The 22,559-nt window shown below is 39.3% G+C and overlaps 1 protein-coding gene across 1 annotated transcript in view; it reads right to left on the bottom strand.

The window, feature by feature from the left end:
- Positions 1 to 22,559, bottom strand: part of CEP78 (centrosomal protein 78kDa) — a 60,304-nt gene that overhangs the window by 24,988 nt on the left and 12,757 nt on the right. The window contains exons 5-10 of the mRNA XM_006835011.1: positions 20,660 to 20,834; positions 16,743 to 16,856; positions 15,071 to 15,135; positions 14,686 to 14,797; positions 11,260 to 11,262; positions 2,000 to 2,135 (exon numbers count right to left, since the gene is read on the bottom strand). Coding sequence (XP_006835074.1) covers positions 2,000 to 2,135; positions 11,260 to 11,262; positions 14,686 to 14,797; positions 15,071 to 15,135; positions 16,743 to 16,856; positions 20,660 to 20,834 — 605 coding nt within the window. The remainder of the gene's footprint in view (positions 1 to 1,999; positions 2,136 to 11,259; positions 11,263 to 14,685; positions 14,798 to 15,070; positions 15,136 to 16,742; positions 16,857 to 20,659; positions 20,835 to 22,559) is intronic.

Here is a 22,559-nt window from a genome sequence, read left to right as displayed (position 1 = left end):
TGATACAGAGCTTGTCCACTATCTCTTTCCACAGAAGAAATCAATTTGATTTCTGGGTATTTCATCTGGTTAGATACTGTAATCACTTCTCTTTCTTGTCCACATAGTCACAACTGAAAACACCGGTTTGTAGATAAGCGTGCATACTAGTTAAGCTCATGGGCTTCCATGTTTTAAAGTGGGTTGTTCTCAGAAGAAAAGCCCCCAGAAACATCCAAACTCTTTGAGATTTTCATTTTCCTGATGCTTCCATCATAGGCAGGAAGACAATGACTTCAAATAAACTCTTTGAAATTTTTAGTTTGTTGTTAAAGAATCCCTGCTAGCGTAGTGGATTATGAGCTAGGCTCCTAACTGCAAGGTCAGTAATTCAAATCTACCAGTGCCTCCACGGGAGAAAGAGGAGGCTTTCTGCTCCCATAAATATTTAGTCTCAGAAATTCTATATTCCACAGAACTTAACAATAATAGCCTCCTGTTAATGACTTTATGCCTTTGAATTGTGGTGTTGGAGGAGAATACTAAAAGTGCCATGGACTGCCAAAAGAACCAATGGATCCGTTTTGGAAGAAGTACAGCCAGAGTGCTCCTTGGAGGCCAAAATGGCTAAACTTCGTCTCTCATACTTTGGACATATTGTCAGGAGGGAACAGTCGCTAGAGAAGGATGTCATGCTGGGTAAGATGGAGGGTCAGAGAAAGAGAGGAAGACTCCCAACGAGATGGATTGGCCAGGTGGCATCATTGATGGCGTCAAGTGTGGCAGCGGTAGTGAGGCTGGCCCAGGATTGGACATTGTTTTGTTCTGCTGTGCATGGGGTCACTATGAGTCGGTTCCGACTCGATGGCACCTCATAACAACAACAATGACTTAAAGACCAGTTGAACAAACTTGTTAGTATTTTATATAATATCAGTATAGACCTCTGTATGCAAATAAGCTGAAAACAAGAATACTCTGTTGGAGAGAAACTGGATGAGAAGCTAGCAGATTGGATCTGTAATAACCCTGGGAACTGCTGAGAGGGTCTGTGCTCAGGATGGTTGGGATTGCCAACTGCTTTAACCTGTGATATGAGTCTTTCTCTAATTTCCTGTGGCCCAGATTGAACTGAATTAAGTGTTTCACGAAGAAGATACGAAATCTCAAAGCCATAAAACTAAAGTGTAAAGATTTGGGCCTCATTTGTACTTCACTCAGAGGTGCTCCTGGATAAGCACTGAACTGCTAATCACAAAGTAAGTGGTTCAAACCCACCACCCACTCCTCACAAACCCCATACAGAGTTGCTATGAGTTGAAACCTACTTGACCACACTTAACAACAACTATCATTCAAAAACATACAGCAGTTAGTTGTCTATTGAAGATGATGTTTATAAAAGTAACACATGCAGCTAACCTGGTATTTTTCCCAGTATCTGCTTCAATTCCTATTTATAATCCATTCTCTTTTAGCTTTCTTAAATTAACTGCTAAATCTCCAGTTTTTTTAATACTATCACTTGAATCATTTGAAAATACTCTGTAGACATTGAATTTGCTTAACAAGTCTAAAATTACAGTACAATTTTAAAAGAAACTTCCTTTGACAAAAAGTAGTGTGAACAGCCCTCTCTTGCGTAAGCAGTTAATAATGTATCTAGCAACTGGTTTGGGTGAGGGCAGTTGACTGAGATGAAGTCTAACACCTGCTTTGCACTGTTCTTTACGCCTAAAATGCTTGGTTCAACTCCATATGCCTCTAATAAAGCTTATCTCAGCCACCCAGGCTCCTCTAGACTCCCACAGGGTTACATGTGTTACACTTGGGAAATTACTTGAAAGTCTCAGTTGTAATTATTTTTTGTTTGTCTTCCTTAAGGGATTCATTAAGTAGAAGCTATGACTGAGTCATAATTTTTTCCCCTATAGAAAGTCACATACAAGACCTCCCACATAAAAGAGGATCCAAAATAAAGAATTCTGATTAACTAAAGACAGAAGAAAACCACTTCTACCTGTTCCTCTTTGCACGCTCTGCAGTACGCCATGGCAGGAAACCAGACACACCAGGTGGGAGAGGTTCGGGAGCATAATATTCTTTAGCAGAGATGTGTTTTCTTCCATTGTTTACAGGCTTCTTTGTAGCCAATCCTATGTTTAAGCAAGAATTAAAAGAAAAAAATCAATGAGGAGGCCTGCAAGGTCTACAGAGCCATGGCCACGAGTGCACACTCTTACAAGAGTACAAATGTGGTAGAAGCTTCCGGTTTCAGCGACAGTAGAGAAAGTCAGGTAGAGAAGTCTCCATGCTGACGGGTCTGGGATCTCACACAGAAGTGCTCACAGAACAACTCCAGAGCTCCGGATCTACCATAAAGTCCAGGATGTCAGTTTCCCGCACTCGCAAATGAAAAAATCACGATATTAAGGAAAATACTGCAAGTTAGGAATCTGGAGACGGGACTTCCTCTGTGGCCACCCCACCCTGGCAGAGTTTTGAGGACGGTGCTATAGCCATTCTGGCTCAGTGAACCGGCTCTAAAAGCGGCGCAGAAACACTTGCAAAAAGAGGTGTGGGAGACTCTACACATTTCTCCCGCATCTTCTCTGTCACGCCTTCTTTGCTCAGCCAGGATGCCATCAGGCAGGTGGATGTGCACCCCTAAAAAACAGTCCTGACCCCGCAATTCTCCCATGGTACAGAGAGAGGGAGCTTGGTGGCCACTAATGACGTCAGCTGTGGAGACACAGCCCTAAGACTGACTTGAGCTAGACCCTTGGTGGCTGCATGCCTTGAAGTCAGTTCCAACTCCAGGTGACCCTGTGCGGGGTTTCCGGGGCTGTGGGTCTTCTGTGGGAGCGAAGCACCTCGCCTTTCTCCCGCGGAGCGGCTGGTGGTTTCGAGCTGCTGACCCTGTGGTTCGCGGCCCCATTCGTGGCCGCTGCGCTACCTGGGCTCTGTGTGCAGGACCCTTATAATACAATCTGTAAAACCCCAACATAAAAGGACTCAGCCATCTCAAGAGAATTGCGCTATGCACATGCAGACACTTAACTGACCTTCAGAGACAAAAATAGTGGACAATCTTTCTCCCATTAACTTCTCAATATCTACCTGCGCACCTCTACTGTAATGACTAGAGAAGGGGCCTGAGCGAGCAGACACCCTCACCCACTGCTGGAGCCTTCTACCTTACATACATACTGCCTGTGTAGCATGGGACAGTCGACCACAGCTTTATTTCTGTTCCATTGTGGTGGTATTTGACTCTGCATTTATACTACTTCTGCTTTTGGTCCTTTTGATCACACATCTTTCCTGGAGGTGGGAGCCTTTTCTCCCTATGTTACCCAAGAAGAGACAGCAATCATGGCAATATAACCACGCTATAAGCATACCCCATAATATTCCACCACTAAGACAAGAGCCAACAACACCTGCTAAGCATTACATGCGAAAAGGGAAGCCTATCTCCTGATCATATTCACCAGGATACACCCAGTAAGCCTAATAACAAACACCAACAAACATTTACTTAAGCATTAAAGACAAAACAAAACAAAATAAAAAAAAGCCACATAACTATTGGAAATGATGAACAAGAAACAACAAATGATATCAAAACATATCCAAAAACAGAAGCGAGTCGCTGAGACAAATGAGCTGGAGACAGACAAGGGCTTTCTAGAAGAGGAAGAGCAGGTTTTGCATATCCCTGAGAAAGAATTCAGAAGAATGATATGGAAACAAACTCATATGCTCCGAAAAGGGGTGGTGGAAAACAAGGTAGAAGTCAGGAAAGTACTACAAGAGCAATCAAATAAGATTGATACAGCATTGGAAACAATTCAAAACCTGCAAAAAAAAAGGTGCAGATGATTAATAGTAAGATATCAGAAATGGACAACACACTGAAAGGGGAAAGGAACAGAACAGAAGAGATGGAAGCCAGAACTAGTGAGCTGGAAGACAAATCTCTCAATACTGCTAAGACAGAAGAGCAAGTGGAAAAAAAGGATAAAAAAATCTGAAGAGCGTCTACGATTCATGCTGGATAACATGAAGAGAAACAACTAAAGAATTACTGGCATTCCGGAACAGGAAGAATCAGAGAAGTCCACAGAGGAGATAGTTGAAGAGCTTCTGGAAGAAAAATTCCCTAACATCTTGAAAGATGAAGTTGAACGTATCCAGGAAAGATAGACCCCAAAAGAAAGTCACCAAGACATAATAATCAAGCTCTCCAAAATCAAAGACAAGGAGAGAATACTAAAAGCGGCCAAGGAGAAGAGAAATGTCACTTATAAAGACAAGCAAATCAGATTAAGCTCTGACTATTCAGAACAAACCATGCAGGCAATGGGGAGATATATACAAAATCCTACAAGAAAAAAACTGCCAACCAAGAATCGTCTATCCAGCAAAACTATCAATCAAATACGATGGTGCGATCAAGACATTCCATGATAAACAGAATCTGAGAGATTTTATGAAAACCAATCCAGCACTTCAAAGCATACTAAAGGGAGTTCTGTGAACTGAAAACCAACAAGAACAGACAACAACCAGATATTGACAGGCGTGGCAACACCACCTGAAACTCAGTCAACAGACAGCAGAGTCCAGAATAGAACAAGACTACAACAACGAACTCAAGGGATCTGGGAGGTCAACCAAAGATCAACATTATATCAATGTCACAGAAGGGACAAACATAGCAGCAGAGATCCAGGTGCTGAGGATGCCAGGTAAATTACAGGATGCAAAAGATTCTCTTAAAGGGAGAGAAAAGTTAGTAGACTATCAGGTAACCCTAAAGAAAGTAAATACTTCACAACTTACCATGAAAACGAACTTCCAAGCAGAGCAAGCAAACATGAAAACTCAGAAGAAACTGACATGAAATAGCATAAAAACCACAAACCCAGTACAAGAAGGTACGCAGAACAAACGAACGAACAGCACTACCAAAAAAGTAACATAATGGCAGCAATTAATCATACCTATTGATAATTACCGCAAGGTCAACAGTTTGAAACTACCAGTTGTTCTGCAGGAGAAAGATGAGGCTTTCTGCTCTTATAAAGATTTACAGCCTCGGAAACCCTGTTCAGGGTCGCTATGGGTAGGAACCGACTCGACGGCACTTAACAACAACAACAACATTGATAATTACATTGAATGTCAATGGATTGAATGCACCAGTGAAGAGACAGAGTGGTAGAATGGATAAGAAAACAATACCCTTCAATATAGTGCCTGCAAGACACAACTTACATACAAAGACAAAAACAACCTAAAAGTTAAAGGATGGGAAAAAATTTACCAAGCTAACTGCAACAATAAACAAGAAGGAGTGGCAATACTAATCTCTGACAAAGTAAACTTTAAGATAAAAACCAGCATACGAGACAAAGAAGGACACTATCTCATGATCAAAGGGCCAATTGAGCAAGATGACATAACCATAATAATCTATGCTCCCAATGAAAGAGCACCAAGATACATGAAGCAAACCTTACTGGAATTGAAAAAAGAAATAGATAAATCTACAATTACAGTGGGAGATTTTAACATGCCACTTTTGAAAAGGGACAGAACCAGAAAGAAACTGACAAAGTTACAGAGGAACTGAACAACACAATCAACTAACTTGATCTCATAGATGTATACAGAGCATTCAATCCAACAACAGCCCAATATACGTCCTTCTACAGTGCGCATGGAACATTTTCTAGAATTGATCATGTATTAGGTCACAAAGCAAGCCTCCATAAAATTACAAACATCAAAATTCTACAGAGCATCTTCTCAGATCACAATGCTATAAAACTAGAAATTAACAATAAGAAGACAAAGGAAATAAAGTCGAATACATGGAAACTGAACAACACCCTGCTGAAAAGCGACTGGGTAAAAGAAAAAATAAAACATGAATTCACAAAGTTCCTAGAAACAAACGAGAATGAAAACACAACATACCAAAATCTTTGGGACACGGTGAAAGTAGTGCTGAGAGGACAATTTATTGTGATAAATGTGCACATCCAAAAAGTAGAAAGAACAAAAATTAACACATTAACACAGCATCTCCAACAACTGGAAGCGGACCAGCAGAGGGAACCTACAGTCACCAAAAGAAAGAAAATAATAAAGATAAGAGAAGATATAAATGAGATGGAAAATCGAAAAACTATAGAAAGAATCAACAGGACAAGAAGCTGGTTCTTTGAAAGGATTAATAAAATTGACAAACCACTGTCAAACCTAACAAAAAAAAAGAGGGCGAGGACACAAATAACATGCATTGGAAACCACATGGGCAATGTCACAACAGACCCAAATGAAATCAAAAGGATAATAACAGAATACTATGAAGAGTTGTACTCCAATAAATTAAAAAACCTACAAGAGATGGATATATTTCTAGAAAAACATGACCTACCTAAACTTACCCAGAATGAAGTAGAAAGCTTAAACAAACCCATAACAAAAGTAGAAATTGATCAGGTCATCAAAAAACTCCCAACCAATAGAAGTCCAGGCCCAGATGGCTTCACGGGTGAAGGAGACAAAACAGATTAGTGGGACATACGAAAAATAAAAAACTTATGTGCATCAAAAGACTTTACCAAAAGAGTGAAACCGGAACCCACAGAATGAGTAAAAATCTTTGGCAACAACACATCAGATAAGGGACTCTTTCAAAAATATAGAGGAAACTATAACACCTGTACAAGAAAAAAAACAAATAACCGAATAAAAAAATGGGCACAGGACATGAACAGACACTTCACCAAGGAGGAGATCTGGGCAGCTAACAAACACATGAAGAAATGTTCACGATCACTAGCCATTAGAGAAATGTAAATCAAAACAACAATGAGGTATCATCTCACACCAGCAAGAACAGCAAAGATCAAAAAGCAGAGGACAACAAATGCTAGTGAGGATACGGAAAGCCTGGGACCCTCCTACATGGTCGGTGGGAATGCAAAATGGTCCAACCACTCTGGAAAGCAATATGGCGCTTCCTCAGAAGGCTGGAAATAGAAATACCTTATGACCCAGCAATTCCTCTACTTGGTATTTACCCACAAGAAATATGAGCCATAACACACATAGATATATGCACACCAATGTTTATAGCAGCACTGTTCACAATAGCAAAAAAAATGGAGACAACCAAAATGCCCGTCAATTGAAGAATGGATAAACAAACTGCGGTACACGCACACAATGGAATACTGTATATGCTACCTTGAAGAACAAGGAAGCTGCAAGCCATCGTATATGTGGATGAACCTTGAGGACATTATGCTAAGTGAAATTAGTTAGTCACAAAAGGAGAAATACTGCATAAGACCATTATTGTAAAGGACTAAGAAAAATAACCCACTAAAAGGGGGTGGGTGGGGGTGGGAATCAATATATATATAATTGCTGATCACCAGAATGTATACGATGAGAGGAGGGTAGGGAATAGACATAGGAGAGCCTGAGTGCTGGGAGGGGTAAGGGGGACTGGCAATACACAACAAGGGGGAGGAAAAAAGAAGAACAAGGCAGACAGGAGAATGGTTGGGCAGATTTGCATTGGCTAGATGGGACAGAGGTAAATGACGATGTATGCACAACCTTGGAATAACAGGGTTTCAGGATACAGGGATAGAGGCATGGCTTGAAAGGGGAAAAGAGGTGAATAATGTTAGGATGCTTGGCTTTCTTTTGAATCTTGGTTTCCCTTGTCTACCATTGTGAAATAGACATTTGAGGAGGGGTGGGGGGAATAGCCAGAAACATAACAACAGAAAACATGTAAGCCCATCTTCAGCCTATAACTTACTGAAATACCTTGAGGGGAGCTAGAAATTGTCCAGACCCAAAATGGCAAACCTCCTAAGACTAAGAGCCAATGGGAATACACGCTCTGATTGGTGGCCACGTTCCTCACCGATAAGTGGAAGTGAGGGAAAAGCAGCAATGAAGCTGCGAGCTAAGCCCTACACCATTTAATAGACTTGTGAACCCGGGTGGAAACCTGGTTGGACAGCAGTGTGGCAAGACCTGGGGACTCTTGCGCCCAGAGTCAGTGACATAGCCACAGAGGACTAAAGTAGAGAGTGAAGCGTCCAGCTGATAAGAAGAGAGGGCACATGTATAACTACACCCGCACTTGCAGATAATACCCAGTTGACCTGGCTTTAATGGTTGGATGATCAGAGCTCAATTAGAAGAAAGAAGAGGAAAAAAAGAATAACCTGACAATATGATGAACTTGACCTACACCTATGGAAGCAGTAGCTCAAAAGTGGGAACAAATCTTCGCAGCCAAGAATCATTCCCACCCCTCCACACACGGAGAAGACAGGAATGGGCAACTGGGACATTGGCTACCCAGAATGGGGGTGCTACAGAGGCAAGAAGTGTCTGGCTTATAAGCTTTCAAGAGGGAACCTAGATTCAGAGGGCGTGAAGCAAGGTAGAATCTCCACTGAGTAATATCCAATCTGTCTAGGCAGGGCCAAGGAAAGGAGATATGGATAAGTCTCTTGCGATAGAGTGGTGAATAATTGTTATCAGGACTGATTGTGAGGGCTGGAAATGTAAAGGCAGACGTTTTGTAGCCAAAGGAGTGGAGGGATTAACTTTGCAGTCTAGGTGCAGAGGTCCCTGGGACCATCAAGGAAGAAGAGTGGAGAACGGAACCTTACCCTGAGAAGCAGTGACTCCAGAGATGGAGGCAGAGACAACAATGTGGAGAAATGGAGAGGCTAGGGACCTTGGACCCGGAGAGGGAGAGGGGCTATGTGCTGACGAGCAGGGGGCAGGCTTTGGGGTACACCCTGTGGTTGGTGAATGATGCATGGAGGGCATTGTAACCATGGCAAGGAAACGATAAACGATGGGATCAATTTGAAGCTAATGTTCTCCCATGTAAACTATCACATAACTCACAATAAAGCATTAATGCAGTAGCTCAAAAGAGGAAACAAATCCCTGCTCCAAGAACTATTCCCACCTCCTCCACACAAAGGGTAGACAGGGATGGGCAACTTGGACATTGGCTACCCAAAGTGGGGGAAGGGATACAAAGGCAAGAAGTGACTGGCTTACAAGCTTTCAAGAGGGAACCTAGATCCAAAGGGTGTGGAGGAAGGTAGCGTTTCCAGTGAATAATGTCCAGCCTGTCCAGGAAGGGCTGATGAAACGAAATACAGATGGGTCTCTTGTGATGCAATGGTGAATAATTGTTATCAGGACTGATTGTGAGGGTTGGAAATTTAAAGATGGACATTTTGTAGCAAAGAGGGGAGTGATTAACTTATCAGTTTAGGAGCAGAGGACCCTGGGATCATCGATGGAGAAGAACGAAGAGCAGAATCCTACCCAGAGAGGCGGTGAGGCCTGAGATGAAGGCAGAGAAGACGACATCAAGAGATGGTGTGGCTGGGGACTCGGATTGGAGATGGAAAGGGACTGAGGACTGTGGCAGTGGTGGTGGGGGCTGGTTTCAGGCTTATAGGGTACACCCCTTGGTTGGGTGAGGATGCATGGATGGGATGGTAACTATGCCAATGAAATGGATAATGGAATGAATGTAAAGCTGATGTTCTCCCATGTAGACTATCACACAATTCACAATAAAACATTAAATAAATAAATAAAAAGAGTACAAACGTGCCCCTGACAATGATGCCAGGGCCATCAAAAACAGGACCACTTTGTACAAATGCAGACAGGGCAGGAATGGTTGAGAAATAAGTTTTCTAAGCAACAAGCTATCATTTTAAGTAAATATAAGCTGAGTACAATGAGATGTGTAGAACATGTAATAGTAAATAAAAACTATGATTCAGATTGGAAGACTGTACATACTTTTCATTATGAATCATCTCAATTTAAGATTAATTTTTCTCTGTACAATCCACTAAAGGTGTTAAGAGTGAAGCTTGCTGGGTAGGAGGTGGGATGACGCTACACTCCTGTGAGTCTGTAGCTCTTCATACCCAGACTGAAATCTGCAGAATTATCCTACTGAAAAAGCATCTTTATATGAAACGTTTGGTAGGAAAGCACGCCTACAATATTTAGAACAAATCATATGAACAAAAGTATTAAAATTCACATCTACTTTTCTCTATTGTGAGGACTTTAAGTGAAAAAGGTACATTAAAATGGTTATTGTCCCTGGGGCAGTGTAGATAGTTAATGCACTCCATTGCTAACCAAATGGTTGGAGGTTGGAGCAGAGGTGTCTTGGAAGAAAGGCCTGGTAATCCACTGAAAAATTAGCTACCGAAAAGCTGAAAAAGCATAAGGGGTTGCCATGACTCAATATCCACTCAACAGCACCTGGACTGGATCCATCCTTCAAATGTATTTTATCACTCAAGATCTATTTTAGAAGTACACCGACTTCTCACTTATCAACGATCTCATTATCCAACACTTCACATTTACGACAATAATAAAAAGCCTACCATCTATTTTGCATATTAATGATGTATGCCTGGCAGTAATGAATTCTGAGCTTCCTGACTGGTGGACCCTATGTGCACACAGAAAGGAAGTTCGTATTGCATAGTATTTCACCACCAGGGAGAGGAGAAGGGAGTCTCCAGGAGCACAGAGGAACTGGTCAGAGTGGAAGGGTCCTGAAGCGGAGCCATCAGGGACAGAACACTGCCCAGTGAGGCCTGGATACCAACAGAACGCTGAGGTTGGGGCAGCAGCAGCTGTTGTCCTGAGGATGGGATGCTCTTGGGCTCAGAAAGAAGCAAAAGTCCAGGGTCTGTCCTCAGCACCCAGCACTAAGGGGCAAGAAGGATGGGCCAGGACATGGTCAGGAAATGTCCTGAGAAAGGGCAATCAGGTGCCTCAGCTGACCAGCACTAACCCCTTTCTCAATGCTCCTTTCCTGGGTGGGCACAGATGAGGGGTGGACACCTGGGTAGGGATGGGGTCAGTTGGCAGTTACAGTTTAAAGATAAAGGCAAATCCAAGTCTGGCCATCACGGCCTCAAGAGGAAGCACTGGATTGTCAATTCTTGTAGGGACATGGGGGTGGAGAAGAGCAGGGCCACCCAAGTCAAACGCCCCTGGCAAAGACAGCCAGGCATTCTGGGGTTGTTAGGGGATGAGTTGGAGTTCTGATGTGGCGCCATAGGATAATAAGCACTGGAATGCAAGGATGGTTTGAACCACAAGGTCGGTGGTTCAAACTCACCAGCTACTCCTCAGGAACCCTATACAGGGTTGCTGAGTTGGAACCAACTTCATGGCACTTAATAACAACCAGAATAACAAAAAGATGTATTAGAAAGGCATGCAAAATGAAATGAATATGGTTAAGACAGCACATGTATTTCATAAAGTATAACTTAATAACAATCACTGAATACTCCTGTAGGATTTTTTCTGGATAAATTTACATGCTTCTTAGGAGCTCGAATCATCTTGCGCTGTTTTCCAAGCTTTTGGTAATGTATTCACAATTCAGTTTTAGAGTCTCTGGACTTACAAGACATAAGGAGGAAATAACCAGCTGGTTCAGTAAACATTCATTTCAAAGAACAGTAAACTAAGCAAGGATGACTCTAAAATTTCTAGTTCACAAGACGTATTATGCAAACAAATACCAAGTTTTGCTTAAACAAAAATACCTTCAACCATATAACATTTAAAAAGCTTAACAGGACCATTTCCATATTCTTTCTGAAAACTTGTATAGTAAGAATGGTAATTCAAGAATATTCTAGATGTTCTCACTAGCCATTACTTATGGTATATGAAAATATACCATTAAAAACAGAAGCAAAAAAGAAAAGATTTTACAACTACCTTGTGAAGAGAAGAAAAAACTCTCTCAATAAAAGTTGCTATCGTCTTTGTGTACACATAAGTACAATATGAATATGACATGGTTTGCATAAATAATTTAACTCCTGTAGTCATCAAAATCTAACTATACAGCCAGACTCTGATTTCAATGACCTCTATGTGTCTTGGTGTGGCGCTGTAGGATAAGCACTGACTTGTTAACCACAAAGTCAGCAGTTCAAATCCACCAGCTGCTCCTTAGAAACTCAATACAGGATTGTTATGAGTTATAAGCAACAACAAAAGTGCATTCAAATGACAGAGTCTAAGAAATAAAATATACATTTAAGAGCAAAACTCACTGAGCTTATAAACTTCAGTTACATTTCCATTTTGCTTATTCATGCTAAAAAAAAAACCATTTAAAATTGTTTTTATTATAGCCCATGATGGCCTGCTATACCTAGTTGTTAAGTGCCATAGAGTCCATTTCGACCCATAGCAACCCTGTATAGGGTTTCCAAGGAGCAGCTGGTGAGCTTGAACCACCGACCTTGCAGTTCAAACAACTTTGCAGTCTGATGCATTAGCCCACAGTGCCATACCAGGACTCCTATACATTACTAGGTACTAAAATCACAGAATTTCTAGTATGTTCCTAATAACCATATGTGGAAATACCAATTTAGAAACTTTAAAAAATGTTTTGCATAAGATACAAAGCTTTAATAATTAGTTTGAAATCACAAATGTCAGTTTCTACCTTGTATGTACTATTTGGTTGTTTACTAAAATGGCAGTTTTGAAATAAAAATAATAACAAACAACCTCTCATTATTTAATAACAAATTATCTTTACCACTACTTGGCAATTGACCCAATAAATTGAATTGATTACTTGTGAATCAAAACCACAATCCTTTAACAATAAAGAAGTTACATTTACTAAGATGTTTATAGTAATATTAAAAAGTTATTTGCTATTCAAGTTATTTCCAATTTGTTACTAATTTTCAAAATTGACCCATTAATTCAGTGAAACCTTACAAATGCATGAAAAAGTATAACTAAAATCCTATAAAATGTTTTAAATTTTAAATGAAGTAAACAAAGAAGAGAAAAGGAAAATATAAATGCTTCTTGAATAAATGATAGGATTGGAGGTGGTTTCTATTATTTCCATTATTATTGTTAATACACCTTTTTTATTTAATCCTAAATGAAAATGTTTAAAGAACACATTTTAATAAATTCAGGTAGTTTCCAGACTAAAGACTATCTGTTGCTAATTGTTTGGTGATCTTTGCTATATAACTAACTAATCTTACTGCTGACTTTCTATGGGAAATTGTTATTGCTGTGTGCTATGAAGTTGGTTCTGACTCAAAACCACTCTGTATAGGGTTTCCAAGGAAAAACTACTAGCTTTTCAGTTAGCGGTCCAGTATTTATTCTACAGCACCACACTATTGTTGTTGCTGTGAAGTGCCGTGGAGTCAGTTCCGACACACAGCGACCCCGTATAGGGTTTTTGAGGAGCAGCTGGTAAGCTTGAACCTCTGACCCTGCAGTTGGCGCATTAACCCACAGCGCCACATCAGGACTCCACAGCACCACACTAGTAGGCTAAAAATTTATTTTGTGTCCTTGATATTATTCCTTAGGAGTCCTGGTGGCACAGTGGTTAAGCATTAAGCTATTAACTGAAAGGCTGGCTTAGAAACCACCAGTACTCCACGGGAGAAAAATCAGGCAGTTGACTTCTGCAAAGATCTAGTCTCAAAAACACTGTAAGATGGGTCTACCTGGTCCTAGAAGGTTGCTATGAGTTGAGATCAACTCAAAGGTAATAGGTTTAGTTTATGCTACTCCTTATAATTATACTGTTCATCAGTTCCATATTAGATTTGGCTTAATTTATTCCACTATGCCATTCAGTCTTATATAAAAAACCTTATTTGTGAGATTAAAGGAGTGTTATAGAAAACAAAAGTTACGATCTCTTTAGGACCAATTCAAAAACAGCAGCAAAAGTGAGGATATAAAATTTATATATGCAATATTAATTATGTTGCTGATTGTTTAAATGTTTTATATACATTATTTGTTTTTTCATTAAATTTGATCATAAAACTATAGGCTTGGTTTAAAAATTCTAGATTAACTACTATTTGGAAAATCTAATACATATTATGTAACAAACAGCAAGAGAATGTTTTTCTGTTCCAAACTTTAAACTTGCTCATAGTATTTTTTTCTGCTTATACATATTATAAAAAAACTTACAACTTGGGGTAAAAATTTGCAAGGAAGAAAAATGGAACAAGAAAAAAATAGGAAACAGAATTTTATTTTCTACTGAATGGAAGAATAATTCATTTAAAAGGAAACATCATTCAAAAGCACAACTGCTAATGAGTTGTCATTCAAGCACACCCCAAAATACTATAATCAACCAGGAAGCTTCCTCAAAACGAACTCTTTATGATATACACAAAAAAGGTGGCAATAAAAATTTTTTTTACAAGATTAGCATTTGTTTCCTAATAATTCGTTTATGATGTCTATTTTCCATAAATTCTCATAATCTGTTAAAACAATTATGTTATTCAGTATTGTTTAGTCAAGTCAGTTCTGACTTACAAAGACCTTGTATAGAGTTTGAACCCCCAACCTTGCAGTTAGCAGTCTAATGCTTATGCTACAGTGCCACACCAGGATTCCTGAAATAATGATAGTGTTCATAATATGTATGAAGGCAACACTGGTTGTTACCTTCAATCTTTACAATGAGAAGAGATTGTAATTTTATTACACTTGAACACATGAAAGGTGTGAGTTTCAATAACACTAAAAAGACAAGACAGAAAAGGTTACCAATTCGAATAGTAGCTTTTCCTTTTCTACCACTTCCAAGAATGATAGTTCTCTTTTTCTGTTTAGCAGTTTTAGATGGTTCCTTTACTGATGGAGAAGTTATCCACTGGTACTGGAAAAGAGATGATAAATATTCCATTTCAGTAACTGGTCCTTTATGAGCATTTCATTTTACTTAGATATTTTAAGACATTAAAAGGTTTGTGATCTGCATTTCTGTGAAGCTAGATTAAAGAATCATATGATATTTTCAAAGCCAAAAGAGTCAAACAATTTGACTGAAACTTTAAAATGGCAGAAAAATGCCTCAAAAATTTTATATTATTAAAAAGAAAAGCAGGCAATTAAAGAGAAATTCTTCTGAGGATATTCAAACATGTTATACCTCTGACTTAGCACTCCTTCCATTCTGGAGAACCTTTTTGATAACTGCTTTCATGACAGAATGATCTAAAGTAAAATGAAAACAAAAATTACAACAATTGTATTCCAATGAGTAGGTCATTAAAAAAAAAAACAACTAATTATTGCTAGTCCTATAAAAATGAAACATCAAATTTGCATTATTACATGCCTATTTCTCCTCTGAATATTCTAACTTCTTCCACAAAAACAAGATGAAAGCATGCCAACTCACATATTGCCTCTAATAGTTATATTTGGTGGCAGAGAAGACCAAATTTGCAAACTTTGGATCTAGTAGTCTTTGGACACAGTTGTATAGAAAGCATTATTCAGACACTTAAATACTTAATTGTATCTTAAAGTTAATAGCGTCAAACCCAAATCTTGATACCCTCTCAATGTTGTGCCTCCCACAGCCTCCTGTTCTCAGTGATGGTACCACCAGTTGCGTATATATAATTATCTATCTAGAACTTTTTCTCTCATTATTCCTTCCTTTACATTCTACATCTAACCAATCTGCTCATCCTGTCAGCTATATCCCCAAAACATAATCTTTATTCAACGACTTTTCTTATACCTCCAACCTTCTAACTCAGTCTAAGCCACTACCATTTCTCACTTGCAAACAATCTCCTTTCTGTAGTTGTTGTCAAGTGCCATTGAGCTGGTTCAGACTCACAGCGACCGAGTATAGGGTATCCGAGGCTTTTTAAGTCTTTGCAGGAGCAGAAAGCCTCACCTTTCTCCTGCAGAGTGGCTCGTGGGCTCGAACTGCTGACCTTGTGGTTCACAGTTGAGGGCTTATCCTACAGAGCCACTGTGCTCCCTGGTAGTCTCCTGTTGCTAAATACCGTCTAGTCAGTCCGACTCATAACAATACCTTCTGTCTCCTTACTTATGGTATTCTTATACTTTCTAAAATTTATTTTTGTTTACTTATTTATACGTGCACTCTTTCACTAGAATGTAACTTCCAGGAGAGAGAGACTTTGTTGATATAAGCACTGGACTGCTGACCACAAGGTTAGCAGTTCGCAAGGTCGGTTTGAATCTCAAGGTGAGTGGTTTAAACTCACCAGTCATTCCTTGGAAACCCATACAGGGTTACTATGAGTCAGAACTGACTCCATGGCACTTAACAACAACAACAACAACACACACCCTTCTATACGCCAAATATTGGATTTGCTTTCGTTAAGTGTTGTTGAGTAGGTTACAACTCATAGCAACCCCTGTACATCTTTGCAAGAGTATAAAACCTCAACTTTCTCCCATGGAGCAGCGGATGACCTGCTGGTTCACAGTCCAGTGCTTAGTGTAGAGTCACCTTGCTCATTTGTATCTATATGATATATACATGCTTGTTAAATTAACGAGTGAAATGCTCTTTCTGAGAACTCAGGGTTCATGAGAAGAAATTACTGTTCTTGGTGGAAGCAAGTGAATTATCTATGTTCACCTCTATTCAGAGCAGCAACCAAGAACAATTAATAAGTACAGACGATTTTAATCAGTAAATTAGCTATTAAATACAAGATCAAAAAATCATAAAACTAGGGAAATATATAAGTTTTAAAACTTGCCAATACATAATCAAATTCTTTGTTTTACTATCTGTTAATCAATGAAAAACAAACGCAGTGACATACCAATCAGTGGATTTTTTCTTATATCCAGAATGACCAAAGTTCGGTTGGTTTCGAGGGCCTTTACAAAAGCACTGGCTCCTTCACTGGTGAGGCCACACTGCTGCAGGTCGAGTGCTTATGACAAAAGACCAACGGTCACTGGCCAGCTACACACAACAGCAACATACACACAACTCTGACTTTTACATGCATGAAAGATGGCTGTAGAACACTAGTCATGGCAGCAGGTTTTAAATTTCAGAGATTGAAAAAACTGAACACAAAAACATACGTACACATATTATTGAATACTCAATGAAGACAACTCTTCTTGGGCATGTCCTGATTATCTTCTCTAATTTTAGAGTACCATTCAGTCACCCATCATATTTCATAGTTACAGTGTCAAAGAGCCAATAGCTGCACATAACCCACTACAGAGCACCACCGAAGAGAAGCTCAGCTCACACTTAGCAAAGATGCTGGTGTCCGTACAAATCTCACCAGCTAAACCTGGGTGGAGCGCACAAACTGTACTGTTGCATTCTTTTGATCATGATTCCAAACTACACAACTCTCAAAATATTGCACCAAAGAATGAAAAATTATAGAAAAATAAGTGCTATTTTTATTAAGTGTCATCAAGTCAGTTCTGACTCATATTGACTCTGTATAGGGTTTCCAAGTTAGTGAATTTGAACTGCTGACCTTGGGGTTCCAACCAACCTTGTGGTCTAGTACTTATCCTATAGCAAGCACCACACCAGGATGCAAATAATCCCAACACCAAAGATGTGCAAACAGAATATATGCTGAAAATTGATAACAGAAGTCTGATGGTGAAGAACTGTCTTGATAAAACTTCAGACAAAGAACAGGACAGAGATCATAAACACGAACAGCAGTGAGTTGAAATGCCTAACTTATTTAAATTAAAGGGATCTCCAGAAAAGCACAAGTGTAAAAAGGGCCCATCACAGGAAAAGACCATGAACCTTTTTAAAAGCAATACTGATACAGACTATTACTTTAAAACAATGGAAGCCTTTTAAGATTCCAGAAATGACAGCCAGAAATAAAATAAATAGATACATGGATCTGACAAAACATGATGAAACCTTTACACATTACTGCCACAGAAAAATGGGTATAGGATAGGATTAAGCAGTTAATCAAATCAATCAAAAATAGCAAGTTTAAGTCTCATCAGTAAATCCAGTGAGTACAAAGTAAAACAATGAAATGTGATTGCTTCTGCATCACAGCAGGCCAACGTCGTACAAGGCTGTCAACAAGTATTGCTACTAGGGTTCCAGTTCAGACACGCCTGGGTTTATTCCAAACAACATGTGTTTAAAGAGGCCTCTGCAATCAGTGGGGGGTTGCAGATAAGTTCTGCACTTATATACCTGTCTTCATCTAGTTAGGGTGCCTTCCAAAAACACAAAAGGTCCAATATCAAAATAGTGGCTTCTGAGGGGATCTGCTGGTCATTAAAACTCAAGGCAGAGGTATCAGTTCAGAAGATTAACAACTAACTGCCATTAGATTTTAAAGGGGTGATCTTGACAGGTTTTCTTGAAGAACTCAGGACAATCAGGGGGACTTACTAGGAAGCAGTTTTAAGAAAACGGGAAACTGCACTGGTAGAGAAGAAGGCCAAGGAAATTGTGTCAAGGAGTTTTTTCCATCACAACTATATATCTGCTCATTCTCTGAAGGTATTAAAGGCTGCCCTGTGAGAATTCTGATAAGATATCTTACTACATATACTCCAGCCCTGATCCTGCCCCTTTCTACTTCCTTTTGTTCCCCAAACTCATGGAATGGTTAAGTGGAACACAATTTGAGTTCTTGGAGGATGACAAAACTGCTGTTTGGACATGATGTAAATATAGGGCATAGAATTTGGGTTTTTTTTTTTGGGGGGGGGGGAGGGTGGTGTAGCAATACTTTTTGACTTACAACAAAAGCCTTTCAAAAGTACATAGCCTTTTGATCCAGCAACTCACTATCTAAGATTTTGATCTAAAGAAATACAGATGTGAGAAAGGATGTGTATCAAAGTACTGTGAAACAGTTTATATACCCAACAAGTCTGAATGAACTAAGTGTACTAGAGTAAACCATATTTGTTGTTGTTAAGTGCTGTGAGTTGGCTGACTCATGGCAATCATGGTGATGTGCTGTGGAGTTGGTTTTGACTCATAGCAACCCAGGGTAGGTTTTCTGAGACTGTAAATCTTTCTCCCTCAGTATGGCTAGTAATTTCAAACTGCTAAGCTTGAGATTAGCAGCCAGACTTGTAACCACTACACCGTCAGAGCTCCTTGGTCTGACTCATAGTGACTCTGCATAGGGTTTCCAAGGTTGTAAATCTCTGCAGGAGCAGAAAGCCTCATCTTTCTCCTGTGGAGCAGCAGGACAGCTGGTGGACTTGAACTGTCGATCTTGTGGTTGGCAGTCCAGTGTTTAATCTCTAAATCTAAAGCCACTGAGCTCCTGGTATATTCATATAATTAACCATTAAAAAGTCACCAAAAATGATGTTAGCTGCAAGTTTCTTGACGTAACATGTGTATGCTATATGAAAAGAGCTATACATTTTAAAGAGTAATCCCACTTTTATTAATAAACAGACAAAAACAGATTACTTCCTCCCCTCTTTTAAAAACGCACAAAGGAATGCTGAAGGAAATACACCCTAGACCAAAATGGTGATGCCCTTTGTTTCTGGATGGAGAAACTAGAGATGTTTCATGTATTTTCTAGTTTGCTACAATGGCTTTTGGTCAATATTAAAGCTTTAAAAGGTGACACAAGCCCACGGTGATGAGGGTCTTGCACACCATGAGCCTAGTGTGAACTATAAAATGGCACAGCATTTCAGGAAGATGATTTGGCAATGCACATCAAAAGGGTTAACACATGTTTTACTGAGTATTCTACTTAATTATTTACCCTTTGGAAGTAATCTAGGTGAGCAAAGAAACATATATACAAGATGTTTACTAACAATTGTCTACATCAGGGGAGATGTACACCACCTCCATTATCAGACAGCATGGGAAGGATTATGTAAACCATTGCTGAACAATATAATGGAACACTATATTATGCACTGGTGTGGCACTATGGGTTAATGCGCTGGATTACAAAGTGGGTTTGAACCGCAAGGTCGGTGGTTCAAGCTTACCAGCTGTTCCTTGGAAACTCTATACAGGGTCGGTATGGGTCAGAACCGACTCACAAGGTCAGTGGCTTAAGCTCACCAGCCACTCCTTGGAAATTCTATACAGGGTCAATATGAGTCAGAACCAACTCGATGGCACTTAACAACATTAAGCACTGGAGTCCTGGACTGCTAACTGCAAGGCTGATGGTTCAAACCCATAAGCTGCTCAGCGGGCACCATATACAGGTTTTTTATGAGTCCAAACCAACTCATATCGATCCTGTATAGGGTTTCCAAGGAGCAGCTGGTGGGTTTGAACAACCAAACTGTGGTTCATACTCCACCACTGATCCTACAGATCTTGGATATCCTGTACAGAGTCACGATGTGTCCGAATAGGCTAGATGACACTTAACAACATTATGCACCATTACATGAAAAGCAGGACTATTCAATAGTGAGTACACTATGATTCGTTTTTTTCTAATTTCTAGGTGTACAAATATATTTATGGTAATAAGAAAAAGAAGACTGATAGTAAAATCTACCTAAATGAACAGTGATTATCTCTGGGTGTTAAGACTATGGATGGTCATAGAGGAACATATGTGAACTTTCATAAAAGCTACAAAACAAAATAAAAACTAATGGGGAATAAAGAAATAAGCTTTAATATCTTAAGACAACACTACTGTACCCCCAAATAAGCATATTTAATATAAAAAATTCAGGGTTTTCAATTCCAGAAGTTGGTTTAACTTACCTCTAAGCCATAAATCTTCACTAAGAGAGTCTGCAAAAGCCCGTGCACCAAGGTCACCGACGAGCGTGTTGCAATTGAAGGTGACGCGCCTTAAGCCGGCCATGCAGTCGAGATCAGGCCTCCTATAACGAAGGCTCTCGGCCCAGGTCTCCTCATGCCTTCTCATGGTCTGATACTTCAGATTAAATACGGTGAAATTCAAATGCTTGAGTAAGGAAACTGTTATGCCTACCAAACCAAAAGCGCGTCAATTCTGACTGGTGGCAACCCCGTGTTTTTCAGAGTAGAAGAGCTGTGCTCGACAAGGTTTTATGGCTATAGGTTTGGCTTATTACGTTAGAAAGGTATATCCACATTCTAACCACAGATGCCAGGCATGTTCACATAAGAGAACCAACAACAGAGTCTGCTTTAGGAGCCAAATAGCCCTGATTCTAGTCTAATTGATGACCACTGGGTCACTGATTAGCTTAAACTTTGACAACTCAATTCACTTCTATGAATCTAATTGTCCTTACTTGCTAAGTTATAGAAGTGGCTTTGACTCCTATTATGGCTAGGTCTCCATTTAAATTCTATCATTCTGTCCTTGGATGGTCTCCACACATTTTTGACCAAGCAACCCACAAATAAGCGTTTTTTGCACATGTTTCTTACTTATTAATAAATTATAAACATGAAGTTCTGTACAGATATTGTATGTTGTTGTTAAATGTCATCGAGTCAGTTCTGACACACAGCAAGCCTGTATATGATTTCCAAGGAGTGGGTGGTAGACTTGAATTGCCAATCTTGTGGGTAACAGCTCATTGCTGGTCCTAACGTACCACATCAAGACTCCTAGATATTGAATATACATTATAAATTATATATATATATATAAAATAGATATTAAAACAAAATCAGACAAATATATAAATAGTTCTAATACTGTTTGTTGCTAACCCGATGGATCTTGTAATTTCTAAGAGGATACATACCAACTTTAGAGATCTAGCATATATAGTCAGTCTGGTAAGCCAGAAGAAAGTTCTGGTTTGATTTTTAAACACACATACTATACTGTCTTAAAGATATAATCATTTCTCTACATTTATAAAGTAAATTTTGATAATAGGCACTACTGATTTTAAAAGAAAGAAACAAAAAACACATTACTTTCTTCAGTAACAGTAGACTCAATGTTTCTATGACATTGTAGACTTTAAATTCTTGTTGTTATTTTTCTGTTAAGAATAAAAGCATCAAGTGGAAATAACAGCAAAGTCTAAATCAACTCAATGGCACTTAACAAGCAGGCATAATTTTATACAAATTAGTTCATTTAATGATCATAATAAACCAAAGAAGTAGGTTTTCCATGCTCTTGATCACTATTTATACTGGGGATCAGATGATTTACTCAAAAAGGACAAGACAGGAAGTATTTTCAGCTTGTTGTTATTATTGTTAAGTGTCACTGAGTCAGTTCCAACTGTATAGGGTTTCCGAGGAGCAGATGATGGGTTCGAACTGCTCACTTTGTGGTTCGCAGACCAGTGCACCACACCAGAAGTCCTTTCCAGCTTAGTAGGATATATGGTTTCTTTCTATTGTTAGAACTCTGTCCTTCTAAGCAAAAGTAGCCATCAATATTGTGTAAACAAATGAATGTTACTGTGCTCCAAAAGTCTTTTTTTTTTTTTAAACAAAAAATAGTCAGTAAGGAAAGAGACCCAGGATAAGCAGAACACTGCTTAAGAACAAGAAGATAGGTTGGAGGCCTGTCACTCCCCGACTTTAAAATATACTACATGGCGAAAGTGGTCAAAACAGCTTGATACTGGTACAATGAAAGGCACATAGATCAATGGAACAGAATCGAGAATCCAGAAATTAAAGCATCTACGTACAGCCAATT

This window comes from Chrysochloris asiatica, unplaced genomic scaffold (assembly GCF_000296735.1).
Source record: "Chrysochloris asiatica unplaced genomic scaffold, ChrAsi1.0 scaffold00014, whole genome shotgun sequence".
Classification (NCBI taxonomy): Eukaryota; Metazoa; Chordata; class Mammalia; order Afrosoricida; family Chrysochloridae; genus Chrysochloris; species Chrysochloris asiatica.
The sequence above is the reverse complement of the archived record's forward strand: the minus strand, read 5'-3'. Positions and strand labels throughout refer to the sequence as shown.